The sequence below is a fragment of the Bombina bombina genome, chromosome 7 (genome assembly GCF_027579735.1).
Source record: "Bombina bombina isolate aBomBom1 chromosome 7, aBomBom1.pri, whole genome shotgun sequence".
NCBI lineage: Eukaryota > Metazoa > Chordata > Amphibia > Anura > Bombinatoridae > Bombina > Bombina bombina.
This window is the reverse complement of record NC_069505.1, coordinates 446,349,779-446,368,474: the sequence shown is the minus strand read 5'-3', so window position 1 is coordinate 446,368,474 and position 18,696 is coordinate 446,349,779. Positions and strand designations below refer to the sequence as shown.

General features: G+C 42.3%; 1 protein-coding gene across 1 annotated transcript in view; it reads right to left on the bottom strand.

The window, feature by feature from the left end:
- Positions 1 to 18,696, bottom strand: part of L3MBTL2 (L3MBTL histone methyl-lysine binding protein 2) — a 270,019-nt gene that overhangs the window by 161,887 nt on the left and 89,436 nt on the right. Inside the window, 1 exon segment of the mRNA XM_053721399.1 lies at positions 6,384 to 6,472. Coding sequence (XP_053577374.1) covers positions 6,384 to 6,472 — 89 coding nt within the window.

Below are 18,696 nucleotides of genomic sequence, written 5' to 3'. Positions count from 1 at the left end.
AAGAAATTGCAACCAAAAACAAAACTTTCCAAGATAATAACTTAATATCAACGGAATGTAAGGGTTCAAACGGAACCCCCTGAAGAACTGAAAGAACTAAGTTGAGACTCCAAGGAGGAGTCAAAGGTTTGTAAACAGGCTTGATTCTAACCAGAGCCTGAACAAAGGCTTGAACATCTGGCACAGCTGCCAGCTTTTTGTGAAGTAACACAGACAAGGCAGAAATCTGTCCCATCAAGGAACTTGCAGATAATCCTTTTTCCAATCCTTCTCGAAGGAAGGATAGACTCTTAGGAATCTTAACCTTGTCCCAAGGGAATCCTTTAGATTCACACCAACAGATATATTTTTTCCAAATTTTGTGGTAAATTTTTCTAGTTACAGGCTTTCTGGCCTGAACAAGAGTATCAATAACAGAATCTGAGAACCCTCGCTTTGATAAGATCAAGCGTTCAATCTCCAAGCAGTCAGCTGGAGTGGGACCAGATTCGGATGTTCGAACGGACCTTGAACAAGAAGGTCTCGTCTCAAAGGTAGCTTCCATGGTGGAGCCGATGACATATTCACCAGATCTGCATACCAAGTCCTGCGTGGCCACGCAGGAGCTATCAAGATCACCGACGCCCTCTCCTGATTGATCCTGGCTACCAGCCTGGGGATGAGAGGAAACGGCGGGAATACATAGGCTAGTTTGAAGGTCCAAGGTGCTACTAGTGCATCTACTAGAGTCGCCTTGGGATCCCTGGATCTGGACCCGTAGCAAGGAACCTTGAAGTTCTGACGAGAGGCCATCAGATCCATGTCTGGAATGCCCCACAGTTGAGTGATTTGGGCAAAGATTTCCAGATGGAGTTCCCACTCCCCCGGATGCAATGTCTGACGACTCAGAAAATCCGCTTCCCAATTTTCCACTCCTGGGATGTGGATTGCAGACAGGTGGCAGGAGCGAGTCTCCGCCCATTGAATGATTCCGGTCACTTCTTCCATCGCCAGGGAACTCCTTGTTCCCCCCTGATGGTTGATGTACGCAACAGTCGTCATGTTGTCTGATTGAAACCGTATGAACTTGGCCCTCGCTAGCTGAGGCCAAGCCTTGAGAGCATTGAATATCGCTCTCAGTTCCAGAATATTTATCGGTAGAAGAGATTCTTCCCGAGACCAAAGACCCTGAGCTTTCAGGGATCCCCAGACCGCGCCCCAGCCCATCAGACTGGCGTCGGTCGTGACAATGACCCACTCTGGTCTGCGGGAGGTCACCCCTTGTGACAGGTTGTCCAGGGACAGCCACCAACGGAGTGAGTCTCTGGTCCTCTGATTTACTTGTATCTTCGGAGACAAGTCTGTATAGTCCCCATTCCACTGACTGAGCATACACAGTTGTAATGGTCTTAGATGAATGCGCGCAAAAGGAACTATGTCCATTGCCGCTACCATCAAACCTATCACTTCCATGCACTGCGCTATGGAAGGAAGAGGAACGGAATGAAGTATCCGACAAGAGTTTAGAAGTTTTGTTTTTCTGGTCTCTGTCAGAAAAATCCTCATTTCTAAGGAGTCTATTATTGTTCCCAAGAAGGGAACTCTTGTCGACGGAGATAGAGAACTCTTTTCCACGTTCACTTTCCATCCGTGAGATCTGAGAAAGGCCAGGACTATGTCCGTGTGAGCCTTTGCTTGAGGAAGGGACGACGCTTGAATCAGAATGTCGTCCAAGTAAGGTACTACAGCAATGCCCCTTGGTCTTAGCACCGCCAGAAGGGACCCTAGTACCTTTGAGAAAATCCTTGGAGCAGTGGCTAATCCGAAAGGAAGCGCCACGAACTGGTAATGCTTGTCCAGGAATGCGAACCTTAGGAACCGATGATGTTCCTTGTGGACAGGAATATGTAGATACGCATCCTTTAAATCCACCGTGGTCAAGAATTGACCTTCCTGGATGGAAGGATTGTTCGAATGGTTTCCATTTTGGACGATGGAACCTTGAGAAACTTGTTTAGGATCTTGAGATCTAAGATTGGTCTGAACGTTCCCTCTTTTTTGGGAACTACGAACAGATTGGAGTAGAACCCCATCCCTCGTTCTCTTAATGGAACAGGATGAATCACTTCCAGAAGATAACCTTGGGAGACTATTTCTAGCGCCCAAGGATCCAGAACATCTCTTGCCCAAGCCTGAGTGAAGAGAGAGAGTCTGCCCCCCACCAAATCCGGTCCCGGATCGGGGGCCCGCATCTCATGCTGTCTTGGGAGCAGTGGCAGGTTTCTTGGCCTGCTTTCCTTTGTTCCAGCCTTGCATAGGTCTCCAGGCTGGATTGGCTTGAGAAGTATTACCCTCCTGCTTAGAGGACGTAGCACTTGGGGCTGGTCCGTTTCTGCGAAAGGGACGAAAATTAGGTTTATTTTTGGCCTTGAAAGACCTATCCTGAGGAAGGGCGTGGCCCTTGCCCCCAGTGATATCAGAGATAATCTCTTTCAAGTCAGGGCCAAACAGTGTTTTCCCCTTGAAAGGAATGTCAAGCAATTTGTTCTTGGAAGACGCATCCGCTGACCAAGATTTTAACCAAAGCGCTCTGCGCGCCACAATAGCAAACCCAGAATTTTTCGCCGCTAACCTAGCCAATTGCAAGGTGGCGTCTAGGGTGAAAGAATTAGCCAATTTAAGAGCACGAATTCTGTCCATAATCTCCTCATAAGAAGAAGAATTACTAATAATCGCCTTTTCTAGCTCATCGAACCAGAAACACGCGGCTGTAGTGACAGGGACAATGCATGCAATTGGTTGTAGAAGGTAACCTTGCTGAACAAACATCTTTTTTAGCAAACTTTCTAATTTTTTATCCATAGGATCTTGGAAAGCACAACTATCTTCTATGGGTATAGTGGCGCGCTTGTTTAGAGTAGAAACCGCCCCCTCGACCTTGGGGACTGTCTGCCATAAGTCCTTTCTGGGGTCGACTATAGGAAACAATTTTTTAAATATGGGGGGAGGTACGAAAGGTATACCGGGCCTGTCCCATTCTTTATTAACAATGTACGCCACCCGCTTGGATATAGGAAAAGCTTCGGGGGGCCCCAGGGCCTCTAGGAACTTGTCCATTTTACATAGTGTTTCTGGAATGACCAGATAATCACAATCATCCAAATTGGATAACACCTCCTTAAGCAGAGCGCGGAGATGTTCCAACTTAAATTTAAAAGTAATCACATCAGGTTCAGCTTGTTGAGAAATTTTTCCTGAATCTGAAATTTCTCCCTCAGACAAAACCTCCCTGGCCCCCTCAGACTGGTGTAGGGGCCCTTCAGAAACAATATCATCAGCGTCCTCATGCTCTTCAGTATTTTCTAAAACAGAGCAGTCGCGCTTTCGCTGATAAGTGGGCATATTGGCTAAAATGTTTTTGATAGAATTATCCATTACAGCCGTTAATTGTTGCATAGTAAGGAGTATTGGCGCGCTAGATGTACTAGGGGCCTCCTGTATGGGCAAGACTGGTGTAGACGAAGGAGGGGATGATGCAGTACCATGCTTACTCCCCTCACTTGAGGAATCATCTTGGGCATCATTTTTACTAAATTTTTTATGACATAAATCACATCTATTTAAATGAGAAGGAACCTTGGCTTCCCCACAGTCAGAACACAATCTATCTGGTAGTTCAGACATGTTAAACAGGCATAAACTTGATAACAAAGCACAAAAAACGTTTTAAAATAAAACCGTTACTGTCACTTTAAATTTTAAACTGAACACACTTTATTACTGCAATTGCGAAAAAGTATGAAGGAATTGTTCAAAATTCACCAAAATTTCACCACAGTGTCTTAAAGCCTTAAAAGTATTGCACACCAAATTTGGAAGCTTTAACCCTTAAAATAATCTGGAATCTGCTTTGCTGAGACCCAACCAAGCCCAAAGGGGAATACGATACCAAATGATGCCTTCAGAAAGACTTTTCTATGTATCAGAGCTCCACACACATGCAGCTGCATGCCATGCTGTTCTCAAAAACAAGTGCGCCATACCGGCGCGAAAATGAGGCTCTGACTATGATTAGGGAAAGCCCCTATAGAATAAAGTGTCTAAAACAGTGCCTGCCGATATTATTTTACAAAAAATACCCAGATTAAATGATTCCTCAAGGCTAAATATGTGTAAATATGATCGATTTAGCCCAGAAAATGTCTACAGTCTTAATAAACCCTTGTGAAGCCCTTATTTACTGTGTGAATAAAAATGGCTTACCGGATCCCATAGGGAAAATGACAGCTTCCAGCATTACATCGTCTTGTTAGAATGTGTCATACCTCAAGCAGCAAAAGACTGCTCACTGTTCCCCCAACTGAAGTTAATTCCTCTCAACAGTCCTGTGTGGAACAGCCATGGATTTTAGTAACGGTTGCTAAAATCATTTTCCTCATACAAACAGAAATCTTCATCTCTTTTCTGTTTCAGAGTAAATAGTACATACCAGCACTATTTTAAAATAACAAACTCTTGATTGAATAATAAAAACTACAGTTAAACACTAAAAAACTCTAAGCCATCTCCGTGGAGATGTTGCCTGTACAACGGCAAAGAGAATGACTGGGGTAGGCGGAGCCTAGGAGGGATCATGTGACCAGCTTTGCTGGGCTCTTTGCCATTTCCTGTTGGGGAAGAGAATATCCCACAAGTAAGGATGACGCCGTGGACCGGACACACCTATGTTGGAGAAATCAGCATTTTGCGGCTTCGCAAGCTTAATTTTGCCCGCAAAAATTAATGAAAAACAGTCAATTTTGAAGAAAAGACTATACCCAAGGTAAGAAAAAATAACTTCCTAAATATGCTTTCCCAATTTTGAAACTGAAAGTCTGCAAATGGAAATATACATAAACCTGACTCATGGCAAATATAAGTAGAATACATGTATTTAGAACTTTACATTAATACATAAAGTGCCAAACCATAGCTGAGAGTGTCTTAAGTAATGAAAACATACTTACCGAAAGACACCCACCCACATATAGCAGATAGCCAAACCAGTACTGAAACGGTTATCAGTAGAAGTAATGGAATATGAGAGTATATCGTCGATCTGAAAAGGGAGGTAGGAGATGAATCTCTACGTCTGATAACAGAGAACCTATGAAAAGATTTACCGCGAGTAAAACCATATAATTCAATAGGTGATACTCCCTTCACATCCCTCTGACATTCACTGTACTCAGAGTACTCTCAGAAGAAAATCAAGCACAAACTTACTTCACCACATCCATAGGGAGGCAAAGTTTGTAAAACTGAATTGTGGGTGTGGTGAGGGGTGTATTTATAGGCATTTTGAGGTTTGGGAAACTTTGCCCCTCATGGTAGGATTGTATATCCCATACATCACTAGCTAATGGACTCTTGCCAATTACATGAAAGAAATAAAGACTGAGGTACATGTGAAGTGAGAGGGGTTTTATAGAGTTCTTGGGGTTTGGGAATCTTTGCCACCTTCTAGGGGTAAGGAAGAGTAATTCCCAGGAGTAATGGTTTGTGGACTCACCACCTGTGTAAAATAAAAGCAAGTTAAAGCGTTCATGCATTCTTCATTAAAACTAATGAATTAAACTGCATCTAAAATATCACCAACATTCCGGATCTGTTTCTACAAAGGGGAAAGTTTCCCATTACTTTAAGGAAAAAGACAGGGGTAGCCTGCCCTCTTCTATTTCCTTAAAGCGATGGCAAATCCTAGAGTTTGTGAAACGCTAGGATTTACCAGTGGAACAAATAAAGGAGACTTTCATTCATAAAGTAAAAAATACTTAATACGGAAAGTCCCTTTATTTGCTTCAAGGGCAGAAGGCTGTTTCCAACTCAAAGCCAATAGCTGTACGTTCCAGCAGGTGCCAAGCCGGATTTCCCGCACGGCTATTGTCTAAGAGGTGAAAACATCAACTCTTAGCAAAACAGCATTCTGCCATGGGCTGCCTGAGCAGCTCAGAGCGGCGAACGCTTGAAACAAATAAAGGAGCTTTCAGCATGACTGTGAAGTCCCCTTTATTTGTTCCAATGGTCAATCCTAGCGTTTCACAAACGCTAGGATTGACATTCACTTTAACTGCACATGTGCAAATTGAGTTCACACAATATTTGCATATTCATTTGTGATACTTTTGTTCTGGGAGATCAGTGAAAAGAAAAAGTATGAAACAATATGCTCATTTGACAAAAAAAGCTTCATTAATTCATTGCAAAATTCTTCTCAGATACGAAGGTAGATTGTTATGCAGCTTACAGTTTGTGTTATCTTATGAAGAAGCCAGAATTGGGGAATTATAAAAACCAACTAAGACGAATGAGTCAAAGGTTTTAAATTGCAACTCCACAGCCCTGAATCCTGAAGTAAATCTCACCTTAATATGGAAATCCACTGGTAAAGTGTGCGAGCCAACCAGCCGTCCCATTAGGTACTTGCGCCAGTCTGTGTACTTAGAGTGAATAGCTGTTGGTAGAGACAAAACGATGTTTTAAGCACTTTCTGTACCACCTAAATGATCTAGACATTTTTTTTTATTATTAAGGACTCAAAGTTACATAAAAAGCTAAACACAAGGTATTGTACATATCAAGTATTCATATCATGTCTGTATGGTAATAGTAAACATGCAATATATATAAGTCCTAATTTTCCCCCTTCTAGAGTCATTTGGCCACTTTTGGACCACTGGACTGTATTTTGAGCGCTTATTTAGAGTTTTTTTTGTTTTTATTTATTAAAGAAAAGAAAATGTATGCTTACCTGATAAATTTGTTTCTTTTTAGACACGATGAGTCCACGGATCATCTTTATTACTTATGGAATTATCACCTCCTGGTCAGCAGGAGGAGGCAAACACACCACAGCAGAGCTGTTAAATAGCTCCTCCCTTCCCTCCCACTCCAGTCATTCGACCGAAGTTAGGAAGAGAAAGGAAAAGCCAAGGTGCAGAGGTGTCTGAAGTTTACAATAACCCACAAACTGTCTAAAAGAACAGGGCAGGCCGTGGACTCATCGTGTCTAAAAAGAAACAAATTTATCAGGTAAGCATGAATTTTCTTTTCTTTTTAAAGACACGATGAGTCCACAGATCATCATCATTACTTGTGGGATACAATACCCAAGCTAGAGGACACAGATGATATGGGAGGGACAAGACAGGGAACCTAAACGGAAGGCACCACTGCTTGAAGACCCTTTCTCCCAAAAGCGGCCTCAGCCGAGGCAAAAGTATCAAATTTATAGAATTTTGAAAAAGTGTGAAGAGAGGACCAAGTTGCAGCCTTGCAAATCTGTTCCACAGAAGCTTAATTTTTGAATGCCCATGAGGAAGCAACAGCCCTAGTGCAATGAGCCGTAACCCTCTCAGGAGGGTGGTGTCCAGCAGTCTCATATGCAAAACGGATGATACTCCGCAGCCAAAAAGAAAGAGAGCTAGCCGTAGCTTTCTGACCTCTACGTTTCCCAGAGAAAATTACAAACAAAAAAGAGGACTGACGAAAATCCTTAGTCGCCAGTAAGTAAAATTTTAAAGCACGGATGACATCCAAATTGTGCAGAAGACGTTCATTCTGAGAAGAAGGATTAGGACACAAGGAAGGAACAACAATCTCCTGATTAATGTTCCTGTCTGAAACAGCCTTCGGAAGAAAACCTAGTTTAGTACGTAAAACTACCTTACCTGAATGGAAAATAAGGTAAGGCGAAGTGTATTGCAACGCAGAGAGCTCAGATACTCTTCGAGCTGAAGAAATAGCAACAAGAAATAAAACTTTCCAAGATAACAACTTAATATCTAAGGAATGCATAGGCTCAAACGGAGCCCCTTGAAGAACTTTGAGAACTAAATTCAGACTCCATGGAGGAGTAACTAGTTTGAACACAGGCCTGACAAAATGATTGTACATCTGGGACCTCTGCAAGGCAGAGATTTGACCCTTTAGGGAACTTGTCGATAAACCCTTCTCCAAACCTTCTTGGAGAAAAGACAAAATTCTGAGAATCCTAACTCTACTCCATGAGTAGCCCTTGGATTCACACCAATAGAGAAATTTACGCCATATCTTATGGTAAATCTTTCTAGTTACAGGCTTACGAGCCTGAATCATGGTCTCTATGACCGAATCAGAAAAACCAGCTTGGATAAGATTAAGCGTTCAATCTCCAAGCAGTCAGCTTCAGAGAAACTAGATTTGGGTGAAGGAAGGGCCCTTGAATGAGAAGGTCCTTCCTCAACAGAAGTCTTCAAGGTGGCAGGGATGACATGTCCACCAGATCTGCATACCAAATCCTGCGAAGCCAAGGTGCAATGAGGATCACTGGTGCCCTCTCCTGCTTGATTCGACCAATGACCCGAGGAAGAAGCGCAAACTGGGGAAATAGGTAGGCAAGGCTGAAGGACCAAGGAACCGCCAGAGCATCTATCAGTTCCGCCTGGGGATCCCTTGACCTCTGACGAGATGCCATGAGATCTAACTCCGGCCGACTCCATTTGAGAATCAGGTTGGAGAACACTTCCGGATGGAGTTCCCACTCTCCCAGATGAAAAGTGTGCCTGCTCAGAAAGTCCGCCTCCCAGTTGTCCACCCCTGGGATGTGGATCGCTGACAGATGGCAAGAGTGGGTCTCCGCCCACCGGATTATCTTGGCTACCTCGGTCATCGCTAAGGAACTCCTCGTTTCTCCCTGATGATTGATGTAAGCCACTGACGCCAGGCCAGAAGAGCATTGAAGATCGCTCTTAGTTCCAGGATGTTTCTAGGAAGAACAGACTCTGCCTGAGTCCAGACTCCCTGAGCCTTTAAGGAACCTCAGACAGCTCCCCACCCTACAAGGCTGGCGTCTGTTGTCACAATCACCCAGGAAGGTCTGCGAAAGCAGGTTCCCTGGGATAGATGATCCAGAGACAACCACCATTGAAGAGAGTCCGTCGTCACCTGTTCCAGGGTTATTCGAGGAGACAAATCTGCATAATCTCCATTCCACTGCCTGAGCATGTTTAACTGCATAGGCCTGAGGTGGAACCGAGCAAACGGGATGATGTCCATTGCCGCCACCATCAGTTCGATAACTTCCATGCACTGAGCCACTGACGTCCGAGGATCGGACTGAAGGGCTTGACAGGTATCTATCTGATTTATCTGACAGAGGTCAGGAAATCAAAGGATTTCCTGACCTCTGTCAGATAAATCCTCATAGATATAGAATCGATTAGAGTTCCCAAGAAAGTCACCCTTGTCTTCAGAATTAAGGAACTCTTTTCCAGATTTACCTTCCACCCGTGAGTTGTCAGGAAGGATAGTACAACGTCAGTATGGGACCTTGCTTGTTGACAAGATGGCGCCTGGATTAGAATGTTGTCCAGATAAGGTGCCACCGCAATGCCCCACGGTCTTAGAACCGCCAGCAGAGACCCCAGAACCTTTGTGAAAATTCTGGGTGCCGTAGCCAGCCCGAAAGGAAGAGCCACAAACTGAAAGTGTTTGTCCAGAAAGGCAAACCTCAGTAACCTGTGATGATCTCTGTGGATAGGAACATGTAGATATGCATCCTTTAAATCCACTGTCATAAATTGACCCTCCTGGATCAATGGAAGAATGGTACGAATAGTTTCTATCTTGAATGATGGAACTCTGAGAAACTTGTTTAGACTCTTGAGGTCTAAGATAGGTCTGAAGGCTCCCTCCTTTTTGGGAACTACAAACAGATTTGAATAAAAACCCTGCCCCTGTTCCTGTACTGGAACGGGAATAATCACTCCCAGGGAGGAGAGGTCTCTTACACAATGTAAGAACGCCTCTTTTATTTCATCTGGTTTGCAGATAATCTTGAAAGAAGAAATCTTCCTCAGGGAGGAAAATTTTTGAACTCCGGTTTGTATCCCTGAGACACTATTTCTATTGCCCAGGGATCCTGAACGTCCCGAACCCAAGCCTGAGCGAAGAAGGAAAGTCTGCCCCCTACCAGATCCGGTCCCGGATCGGGGTCATGTCCTTCACGCTGTTTTGGCTTCAACAGCAGGCTTCTTGGATTGTTTACCCTTGTTCCAAGACTTGTTGGGTCTCCAAGTAGACATAGATTGCTAGGAGGAAGAGAAAGAATTTCCCTTGAAATTTCGAAAGGAACGAAAATTACTCTGTTGTCCTTTCTGTTTGTTTCTCTTATCCTGAGGAAGGAGATGACCCTTACCTCCCGTGATATCAGAGATAATTTCTGTCAGACCAGGTCTAAACAAGGTCTTTCCCTTGTAGGGAATCGCTAGAAGCTTTAGACTTAGATGACACGTCCGCAGACCAAGGTTTTAACCATAAGGCTCTGCGGGCTAGGATAGAGAACCTGAACTCTTAGCTGTCAATTTAGTAATTTGCAGAGAAGCATCCGTAATAAACGCATTGGCTAACTTCAGAGCTTTAATCCTATCTTGGATCTCCTCTAAGGAAGTCTCAGTCTTGAGAGACTCGGACAGAGCATCAAACCAATAAGCTGCTGCACTAGTGACAGTAGCAATGCACGCAGCCGGCTGCAATAGCAGACCCTGGTGAACATAAATCTTTTTAAGTAGACCCTCCAACTTCTTGTCCATGGGATCTTTAAAAGCACAACTATCCTCAATGGGAATAGTAGTTCGCTTGGCTAAGGTGGAAATAGCCCCTTCCACCTTAGGAACCGTTTGCCAAGCTTTCCTGACAGCGTCAGCTATAGGAAACATCTTTTTGAAAATAGGAGATGGAGAGAAGGGAATACCTGGTCTCTCCCATTCCTTGGAAACAATCTCCGAAGCTCGCTTTGGCACTGGAAAAACGTCTGAGTAAGAAGGAACTTCAAAATATCTGTCCAATTTACTCAACTTCGCAGGAGCGACCACTACTGTAGAATCACAGTCGTCTAAAGTAACCAAAACCTCCCTGAGTAACAGGCGGAGGTGTTCTAGTTTAAACCTGAAAGATACAACCTCTGAATCAGTCAAAGGTAATGAACTTTCTGAGTCTGAAATTTGCCTTCTGATAGAACCTCAATACCCTCCATCTCAGTTCCCTGGGAGGGTACACCCGAGATTGCCACCATTGCATCAGAAACCTCACTGACAAGATGGTTGTCTTTCCTCTTACGTTTGCCTTGTAGCATAGGAAAAGCAGACAACACATCAGAAATTGTGGAAGACATAAGCGCAGCTATGTCTTTTAAGGTAACTCCAGCGGGCGCTAGAGCAGAAGTACAGGGCACTGCTTGCATGGGCGTTAAAGTTTGGGACGCTTGGGGAGAAAGCTGCGGCATACTCTGAATCTCATCATTAGACTCCTGAGAAGCATCCGCCTTTGAAAAATTTTGCTCATGAAAAATCTTTTCCCTATAACTTAAAGCCCTCTCAATACATGAGGGACAGAAAGGGATTGGTGGTTCCACATTGGCATCCAAACACAAGTAACATTTTCCATGGCTCCTATGTCCATACTGAAGCACAATAAGAAAAAAAACAATGTAATAAAAATCTTTTTTTTTTTTTTAAATAAAAACGTTACTGTCTCTAAAATTTAACAAGGAAAACCTTTTTCTACTACATGAGAAATATGTGCTCAAAAAAAGGGTCAAAATATAATCAAATTACTCAATACCAAAAAATTTGATGACAGAAAAAAAAAAACGTTACTGTGTCTTTAAATTTTAAAAGATAACTTTTTTACTGTAATAGTGAAAAACGTATCCCAGTAGCTAAACAAAACAAAATTCAGACAACCTTACACCTCAGCAACTCTGCTGAGGTGCCTACCTGCCAAACGGACTCACTCCCTGGTCTCAACTTTTTTAGAGCTGGAGCGATCCGGATGTTGAAGAGCCCAATAGCGATATAACCGCTTGCTTAATTAGTAAAGAAACCATGCGGTTTTAGAGCCACAATGTGCAGGCGCCTTCCACCTGTGCAGGCTATGGCAGCTATAGAACGGCTAAGCGTTGCGCATTTAATCTAGAAAGTGCGCAAACCGATAGCCCAGCCCATCGTGGGCGTCACAGTTAAAACACATAACCCGATCGGCTTAAAAGTCTTACATTAAACCGATAGAAAAATAACCACCAGAAATGAAAAATGAGCTCCCCAGCCCCAGTGCCTGTACTTATGGCTGTCCTTCCAGTACCCTCTAAATAAGAGAGATTGATGTCCCAACACAAGGATCTCTGTGTCTGAGACTTATGTGATATGAAATAAGTTAAAGTGCCCACTTTCCTCTGAGATTACTGTTCCCAGAATAAAACAAAGTTAGCACTTACCTTTGTATTCTGCCCGACAGCAGGGCAGCTCAGCAGGTTTAGGAGGTCCTCTCCCTCCGATAGCCCTGTGGAAAATGATAAAGCCTGAGTTAAGTGTGCCTAGGCTATCAGGAGAAGGGCAGCATAAATGTATAGGAGGCGCAGTGAGAATTATGTCCCACCAGTTCCTATCGCTCTAAAGCCACCAAAAGCTTTACTGAAGAGACTGATATGGACTACGGCTACACCCTAGAATAAAGCAGCACAATCTTGCACTACTTTAAAAATAATAAACTCTTGATTGAAGAATCTAATCCAACACCTCACTTTACCTCTTCCTATCACTAACGTGGGCAAAGAGAATGACTGGAGTGGGAGGGAAGAGAGGAGCTATTTAACAGCTCTGCTGTGGTGCTCTTTGCCTCCTCCTGCTGACCAGGAGGTGAATATCCCATAAGTAATGAAGATGATCCGTGGACTCATCGTGTCTTTAAAAAGAAATTATAATATTGGTTTGAGGTTACTTGGTTAAATAAAAAAAATATGAGAAGGATTAAAAGAAAAAGAAAACAACCTATAACTGGGCTGTGTATTCTTAAAACATTGCAAGTACTATTATATAAGGCAATAAGCTTTGTTGTCAATAAGGATATAGCAGATCATCCTAGCAGTATAAGCTGCAGTGTTAGATTATCTTAAGTGTTAATTCTAGTTCCAAGTATGAGCAATCTGTGTATTTGTATATTATAAACCACTGAGAGTGACTACATCATGCTATGTATAAGATTTTGTCTTATATTTAGGTTAAGTGTTTCTTTATGTGATCTCATAACCCGGCCGCTGGCCAGTGAGAGGAGGTGCACATTGTATAGATATCATTTTCAGCGGTGATGGGAGGTGGATAATGATAGCCTCTGATTTATAAGTAAAGTAGGAGTTGTCCTCCAGGGGCACCCACAAACCCCCGGACAGCTACAGTCATATGCAAAAGTTTAGGCACCCCTGAAAATTTCAATGATTTTCATTTATAAATAATTGGGCACCCCAAAAGAAATATTGCAATAATATTTAGTAGAGCCTCCTTTAGCAGAAATAACAGCCTCTAGATGCTTCTTATAGCCTGTAATTAGTGTCTGGATTCTGGATGAAGGTATTTTGGAACATTCCACCTTGCAAAACATCTCCAGTTCAGTTAGGTTTGATGGTTGCCGAGCATGGACAGCCCGCTTCAAATCACCCCACAGATTTTCAATGATATTCTGGTCTGGGGACTGGGACGCCATTCCAGAACATTGTACTTGTCCCACTGCACAAATGCCAGAGTAGATTTTGAGCAGTGTTTTGGGTCGTTGTCTTGTTGAAATATCCAGCTCCGGCGTAACTTCAACTTTGTGATGGATTACTCAACATTATTCTCAAGTATCTGCTGATATTGAGTGGAATCCATGTGATCCTCAACTTTAACAAGATTCCCAGTACCGGCACTGGCCACACAGCTCCAAAGCATAATGGGACATCCACCAAATTTTACTGTGGGTAGCAAGTGTTTGTCTTGGAACACTGTGTTCTTTTACCACCATGCATAACGCTCCTATCAAGCAAATAACTCAATCTTTGTTTTATCAGTCCACAGTACCTTCTTCCAAAATGAAGCTGGCTTGTCCAAATGTGCGTTTGCATACCTAAAGCGACTGTTTGTGGCGTGTTTGCAGAAAAGGCTTCTTCCGCATCACTCTCCCATACGCTGAATTGTTGAACGATGCACAGTGACACCATCTGCAGCAAGATGATGTTGTAACTCTTTGGAGGTGGTCTGTGGGCTGTTTTTGACCGTTCTCACCATCCTTTGCCTTTGCCTCTCTGATATTTTACTTCTGGCCTTAACAAGAACTGTGCCTGTGGTCTTCCATTTCCTCACTTTGTTCCTCACAGTGGACACTGACAGCTTAAATCTCTGCAATATTTTTTTGTAGCCTTCCCCTAAACCATAATGTTGAACAATCTTTCGGCTAGATTACGAGCTTTGCGTTAGAGGCTGTGCGGTGCTAATGAGCAGTTTTCTCTCACCGCTAACTTACATGCAGCGCTGGTATTACGAGTTTTTACAAACCCGTTGTTAAAAGGCAAGAAGTGAGCGTTGAGAAAAATTTTGCTCATTACCGCACTCCAATACCAGCGGTGAGCTGGTCGTACGTGCTTGTGCACAATTTCCCCATAGGAATCAACGGGGAGAGCCGGCTGAGAAAAAGTCTAACACCTGCAAAAAAAAGCAGCGTAAAACTCAGTAACGCAGCCCCATTGATTCCTATGGGGAAATAAAATGTATGTCTACACCTAACACCCTAACATGAACCCAGAGTCTAAACACCCCTAATCTTACACTTATTAACCCCTAATCTTCCGCTCCCGACATCGCCGACACCTGCATTATATTTATTAACCCCTAATCTGCCGCTTCGGACAGCGCCGCCACCTACATTATACTTATGAGTTCCTAATCTGCTGCCCCCAACATCGCCGCCACCTACATTATATTTATTAACCCCTAATCTGACACCCCGAATGTCGCCGCCACCTACCTACACTTATCAACCCCTAATCTACCGCCCCAACATCGCCGCCACTATAATAAACATATTAACCCCTAAACCGCCGCACTCCCGCCTCGCAAACATTAGTTAAATATTATTAACCCCTAATCTGCCGCTCCCAATGTCGCCGCCACCTACCTATACTTAATAACCCCTAATCTGCCGCCCCTATAATAAACATATTAACCCCTAAATCGCCGCACTCCCACCTCGCAAACATTAGTTAAATATTGTTAACCCCTAATCTGCCGTCCCTAACATCGCCGCCACCTACCTACATTTATTAACCCCTAATCTGCCACCCCCAACGTCGCCGCCACTATACTAAATGTATTAACCCCTAAAACTATCATTAACTACATTATTCCTATTTAAAACTAAATACCTATAAAATAAATCCTTAGCTAGCTACAATATAACTAATAGTTACATTGTAGCTATTTTAGGATTTATTTTTATTTTACAGGCAAGTTTATATTTATTTTAACTAGGTACAATAGTTATTAAATAATTATTAACTATTTAATAACTACCTAGCTAAAATAAATACAAAAGTACCTGTAAAATAAAACCTAACCTAAGTTACAATAACATCTAACACTACACTATAATTAAATAAATTAACTAAATTAAATACAATTACCTACATTAAATTAAATTAGCTAAAGTACAACAACAACAAAAAACACTAAAATTACAGAAAATAATAAACAAATTACAGATATTTAAACTAATTACACCTAATCTAATAGCCCTATCAAAATAAAAAAAGCCCCCCCAAATTAAAAAAAAACCCTAGCCTAAACTAAACTACCAATAGCCCTTAAAAGGGCCTTTTGCGGCGCATTGTCCCAAAGTAATCAGCTATTTTACTTGTAAAAAATAAAAATACAAAACAACGCCCCCCCAACAATAAAACCCACTACCTACACAAACAACCCCCCAAATAAAAGACTATCTAAAAAAACCTAAGCTCCCCATTGCGCTGAAAAGGGCATTTGGATGGGCATTGCCCTTAAACGGGCAGTTAGCTCTTTTGCAGGCCCAAACCCTAACCTAAAAATAAAACCCACCCAATACACCCTTAAAAAAACCTAACACTAACCCCCTGAAGATCGACTTACAGTTCTGAAGACCGGACATCCATCCTCAAGGAAGCGGCAGAAGTCTTCATCCAACCGGGCCGAAGTCCTCAACGAAGCCGGGAAGTGGTCCTCCAAACGGGCAGAAGTCTTCATCCAGACGGCATCTTCTATCGTAATCCATCCGCGGAGCGGGTCCATCTTCAAGACATCCGACGTGGAGCATCCTCTTCATCAGACGACTACCTGACGAATGAAGGTTCCTTTAAGTGACGTCATCCAATATGGCGTCCCTTAGATTCCGATTGGCTGATAGAATTCTATCAGCCAATCGGAATCACGGTAGAAAAAATCCTATTGGCTGATGCAATCAGCAAATAGGGTTGAACTTCAATCCTATTGGCTGATCCAATCAGCCAATAGGATTGAGCTCACATTCTATTGGCTGATTGGCTTCTATTGGATGATTAGGGGTTAATAAATGTAGGTAGGTGGCGGCGATGTTAGGGATGGCAGAATAGGGGTTAATAATATTTAACTAATGTTTGCGAGGCGGGAGTGTGGCGGTTTAGAGGTTAATATGTTTATTATAGTGGCGGCGACGTTGGGGGCGGCAGATTAGGGGTTAATAAGTGTAGGTAGGTGGCGGCGACGGGGTGGCAGATTAGGGGTTAATAAATAGTATGTAGGTGGCGGCGATGTTTTGTAGGTGGTGGCAGTGTCCGGAGCGGCAGATTAGGGGTTACAAATTTAATTTTAGTGTTTGTGATGCGGGAGGGCCTCGGTTTAGGGGTTAATAGGTAGTTTATGGGTGTTAGTGTACTGTTTAGCACTTTAGTTATGAGTTTTATGCTACGGCGTTGTACCATAAAATTCTTAACTACTGACTTTTAAATGCGTTAGGACTCTTGACAGGGTAGGGTGTACCGCTCACTTTTTGGCCTCCCAGGACAGACTCATAATACCGGCGCTATTGAAGTTCCATAGAAAAAAGACTTTACAAAGTTTACGTAAAAATCGTTTTGCTGTAAGGCCAAAGAAGTGTGCGGTGACCCTAAACCTTCAAGACTCGTAATAGTAGCGGACGTAAAAAAAGCAGCGTTAGGATGCTTTTTTACCTTAACGCACAAATCGTAATCTAGCCGTCAGTTTTCAGGTCATTTGAGAGTTGTTTTGAGCCCCCCATGTTGCTACTCTTCAGAGGAGAGTCAAAGAGAACAACTTGCAATTGGCCACCTTAAATACCTTTTCTCATGATTGGATGCACCTGTCTATGAAGTTCAAGGCTTAATGGGCACACCAAACCAATTGTGTGTTCCAATTAATCAGTGCTAGGTAGTTAGAGGTATTCAAATAAAAAAAATGACAAGGGTGCCCAAATTTATGCACCTGTCTAATTTCGTTAATCCAATAAACCTAATTTCACTACTGAAATATTAGTGTGTCCTTCAGTTATTTGATAGATCAAAATGAAACTTCTGATCCAAACACCCAATTATTTATAAATGAAAATCATGGAAATTGTCAGGGGTGAATAAAGTTTTGCATACGACTGTATATGTGCATAAGTGCTTACAAAGATCTTTACTAGCAGTATAGCGGTGACAATCTCAATATGGTTTACATTTATACAAAATGGAGGATTAGTAGCGTTGACATCCGTATCATATTCAAATATTATTAGTATATAGCCCCCTTGGCCCCCCTCTCAAACCCTCAAGATGAGCACCAAGACAAAAGTAATTACATAGAACATCATACGCATAATGGTGATTAAAAACATTCAGAACATGTAGTGAGACTAATGTTAAATGATAAGATTAATGCTGCAGTACACAGTTCAAGGTACGGTATGGTGAGGAACTGCTATGGCCTAATCACACTGATCAATAAAGCTTTAAATGTGAGTCATTGGGGCCTTTAAGTCAGCATAATAAAGAACATTCTAACTATGAGACAACATTAAAAGTATAGTTACAAGGATAATTGAAGATCAATCCACTTTAGAACCTGCATGAGAGTCCAACATTTAACAAATTTACCCGATGGGTGTAAATAACTGTGAGAGAAAGGTGGCTATTGTCTAGGGAGGGCATGTGCAGTCTAAACTTCACCTTTTTCCAAAATATGCCCATCACTGAATGGGTAGAGGAAAGTCCCATCTGTTGTAATGGAATAAGAACTGAGACTTGCTTGAGGATATGTATATAAAGAACCCCTTGGTAGGTTTCCATAAAGTCTCTGAAGGTTGTCGGGCTGGCAAGTTTTCAATGATCTAGACATTTTATTACTACATAAGAGGCAGAATAAAGTTTTGTTTTCTGTACTTATATTAACTCATTAGTAATGAACCCTCTCCTGCATCATGTAGTGTAGTGTTATTAACTCATTAGTAATGACTCCTCTCCTGCATCACATAGTGTAGTGATATTACCTCATTAGTAATGAAGCCTCTCCTGCATCACGTAGTGTAGTGATATTCCCAGAGACAGAACTTTTTTTCACTTTCTGCGATGAGATTTTTTTAGTGAAAAATTTTCTGCAGGTCATTTTTAAATAAAATAAAATTGTAAATTTGTCAGTTACACTAAAGCACCAGATCAAATACAATGTGTTGGTTAACTGGAGAATAAAGCAATATTTAAAGTTGTATAATCTAGTGCAGTAGTTGAAAATTGCAATGCAAATTATCTGCAGACAAAAAAAGTAATTGTAAAATGTATCTTGAATTAATTTGTTTCCTTTTCTCTTAGTCTAATATAGAAATGTAGTA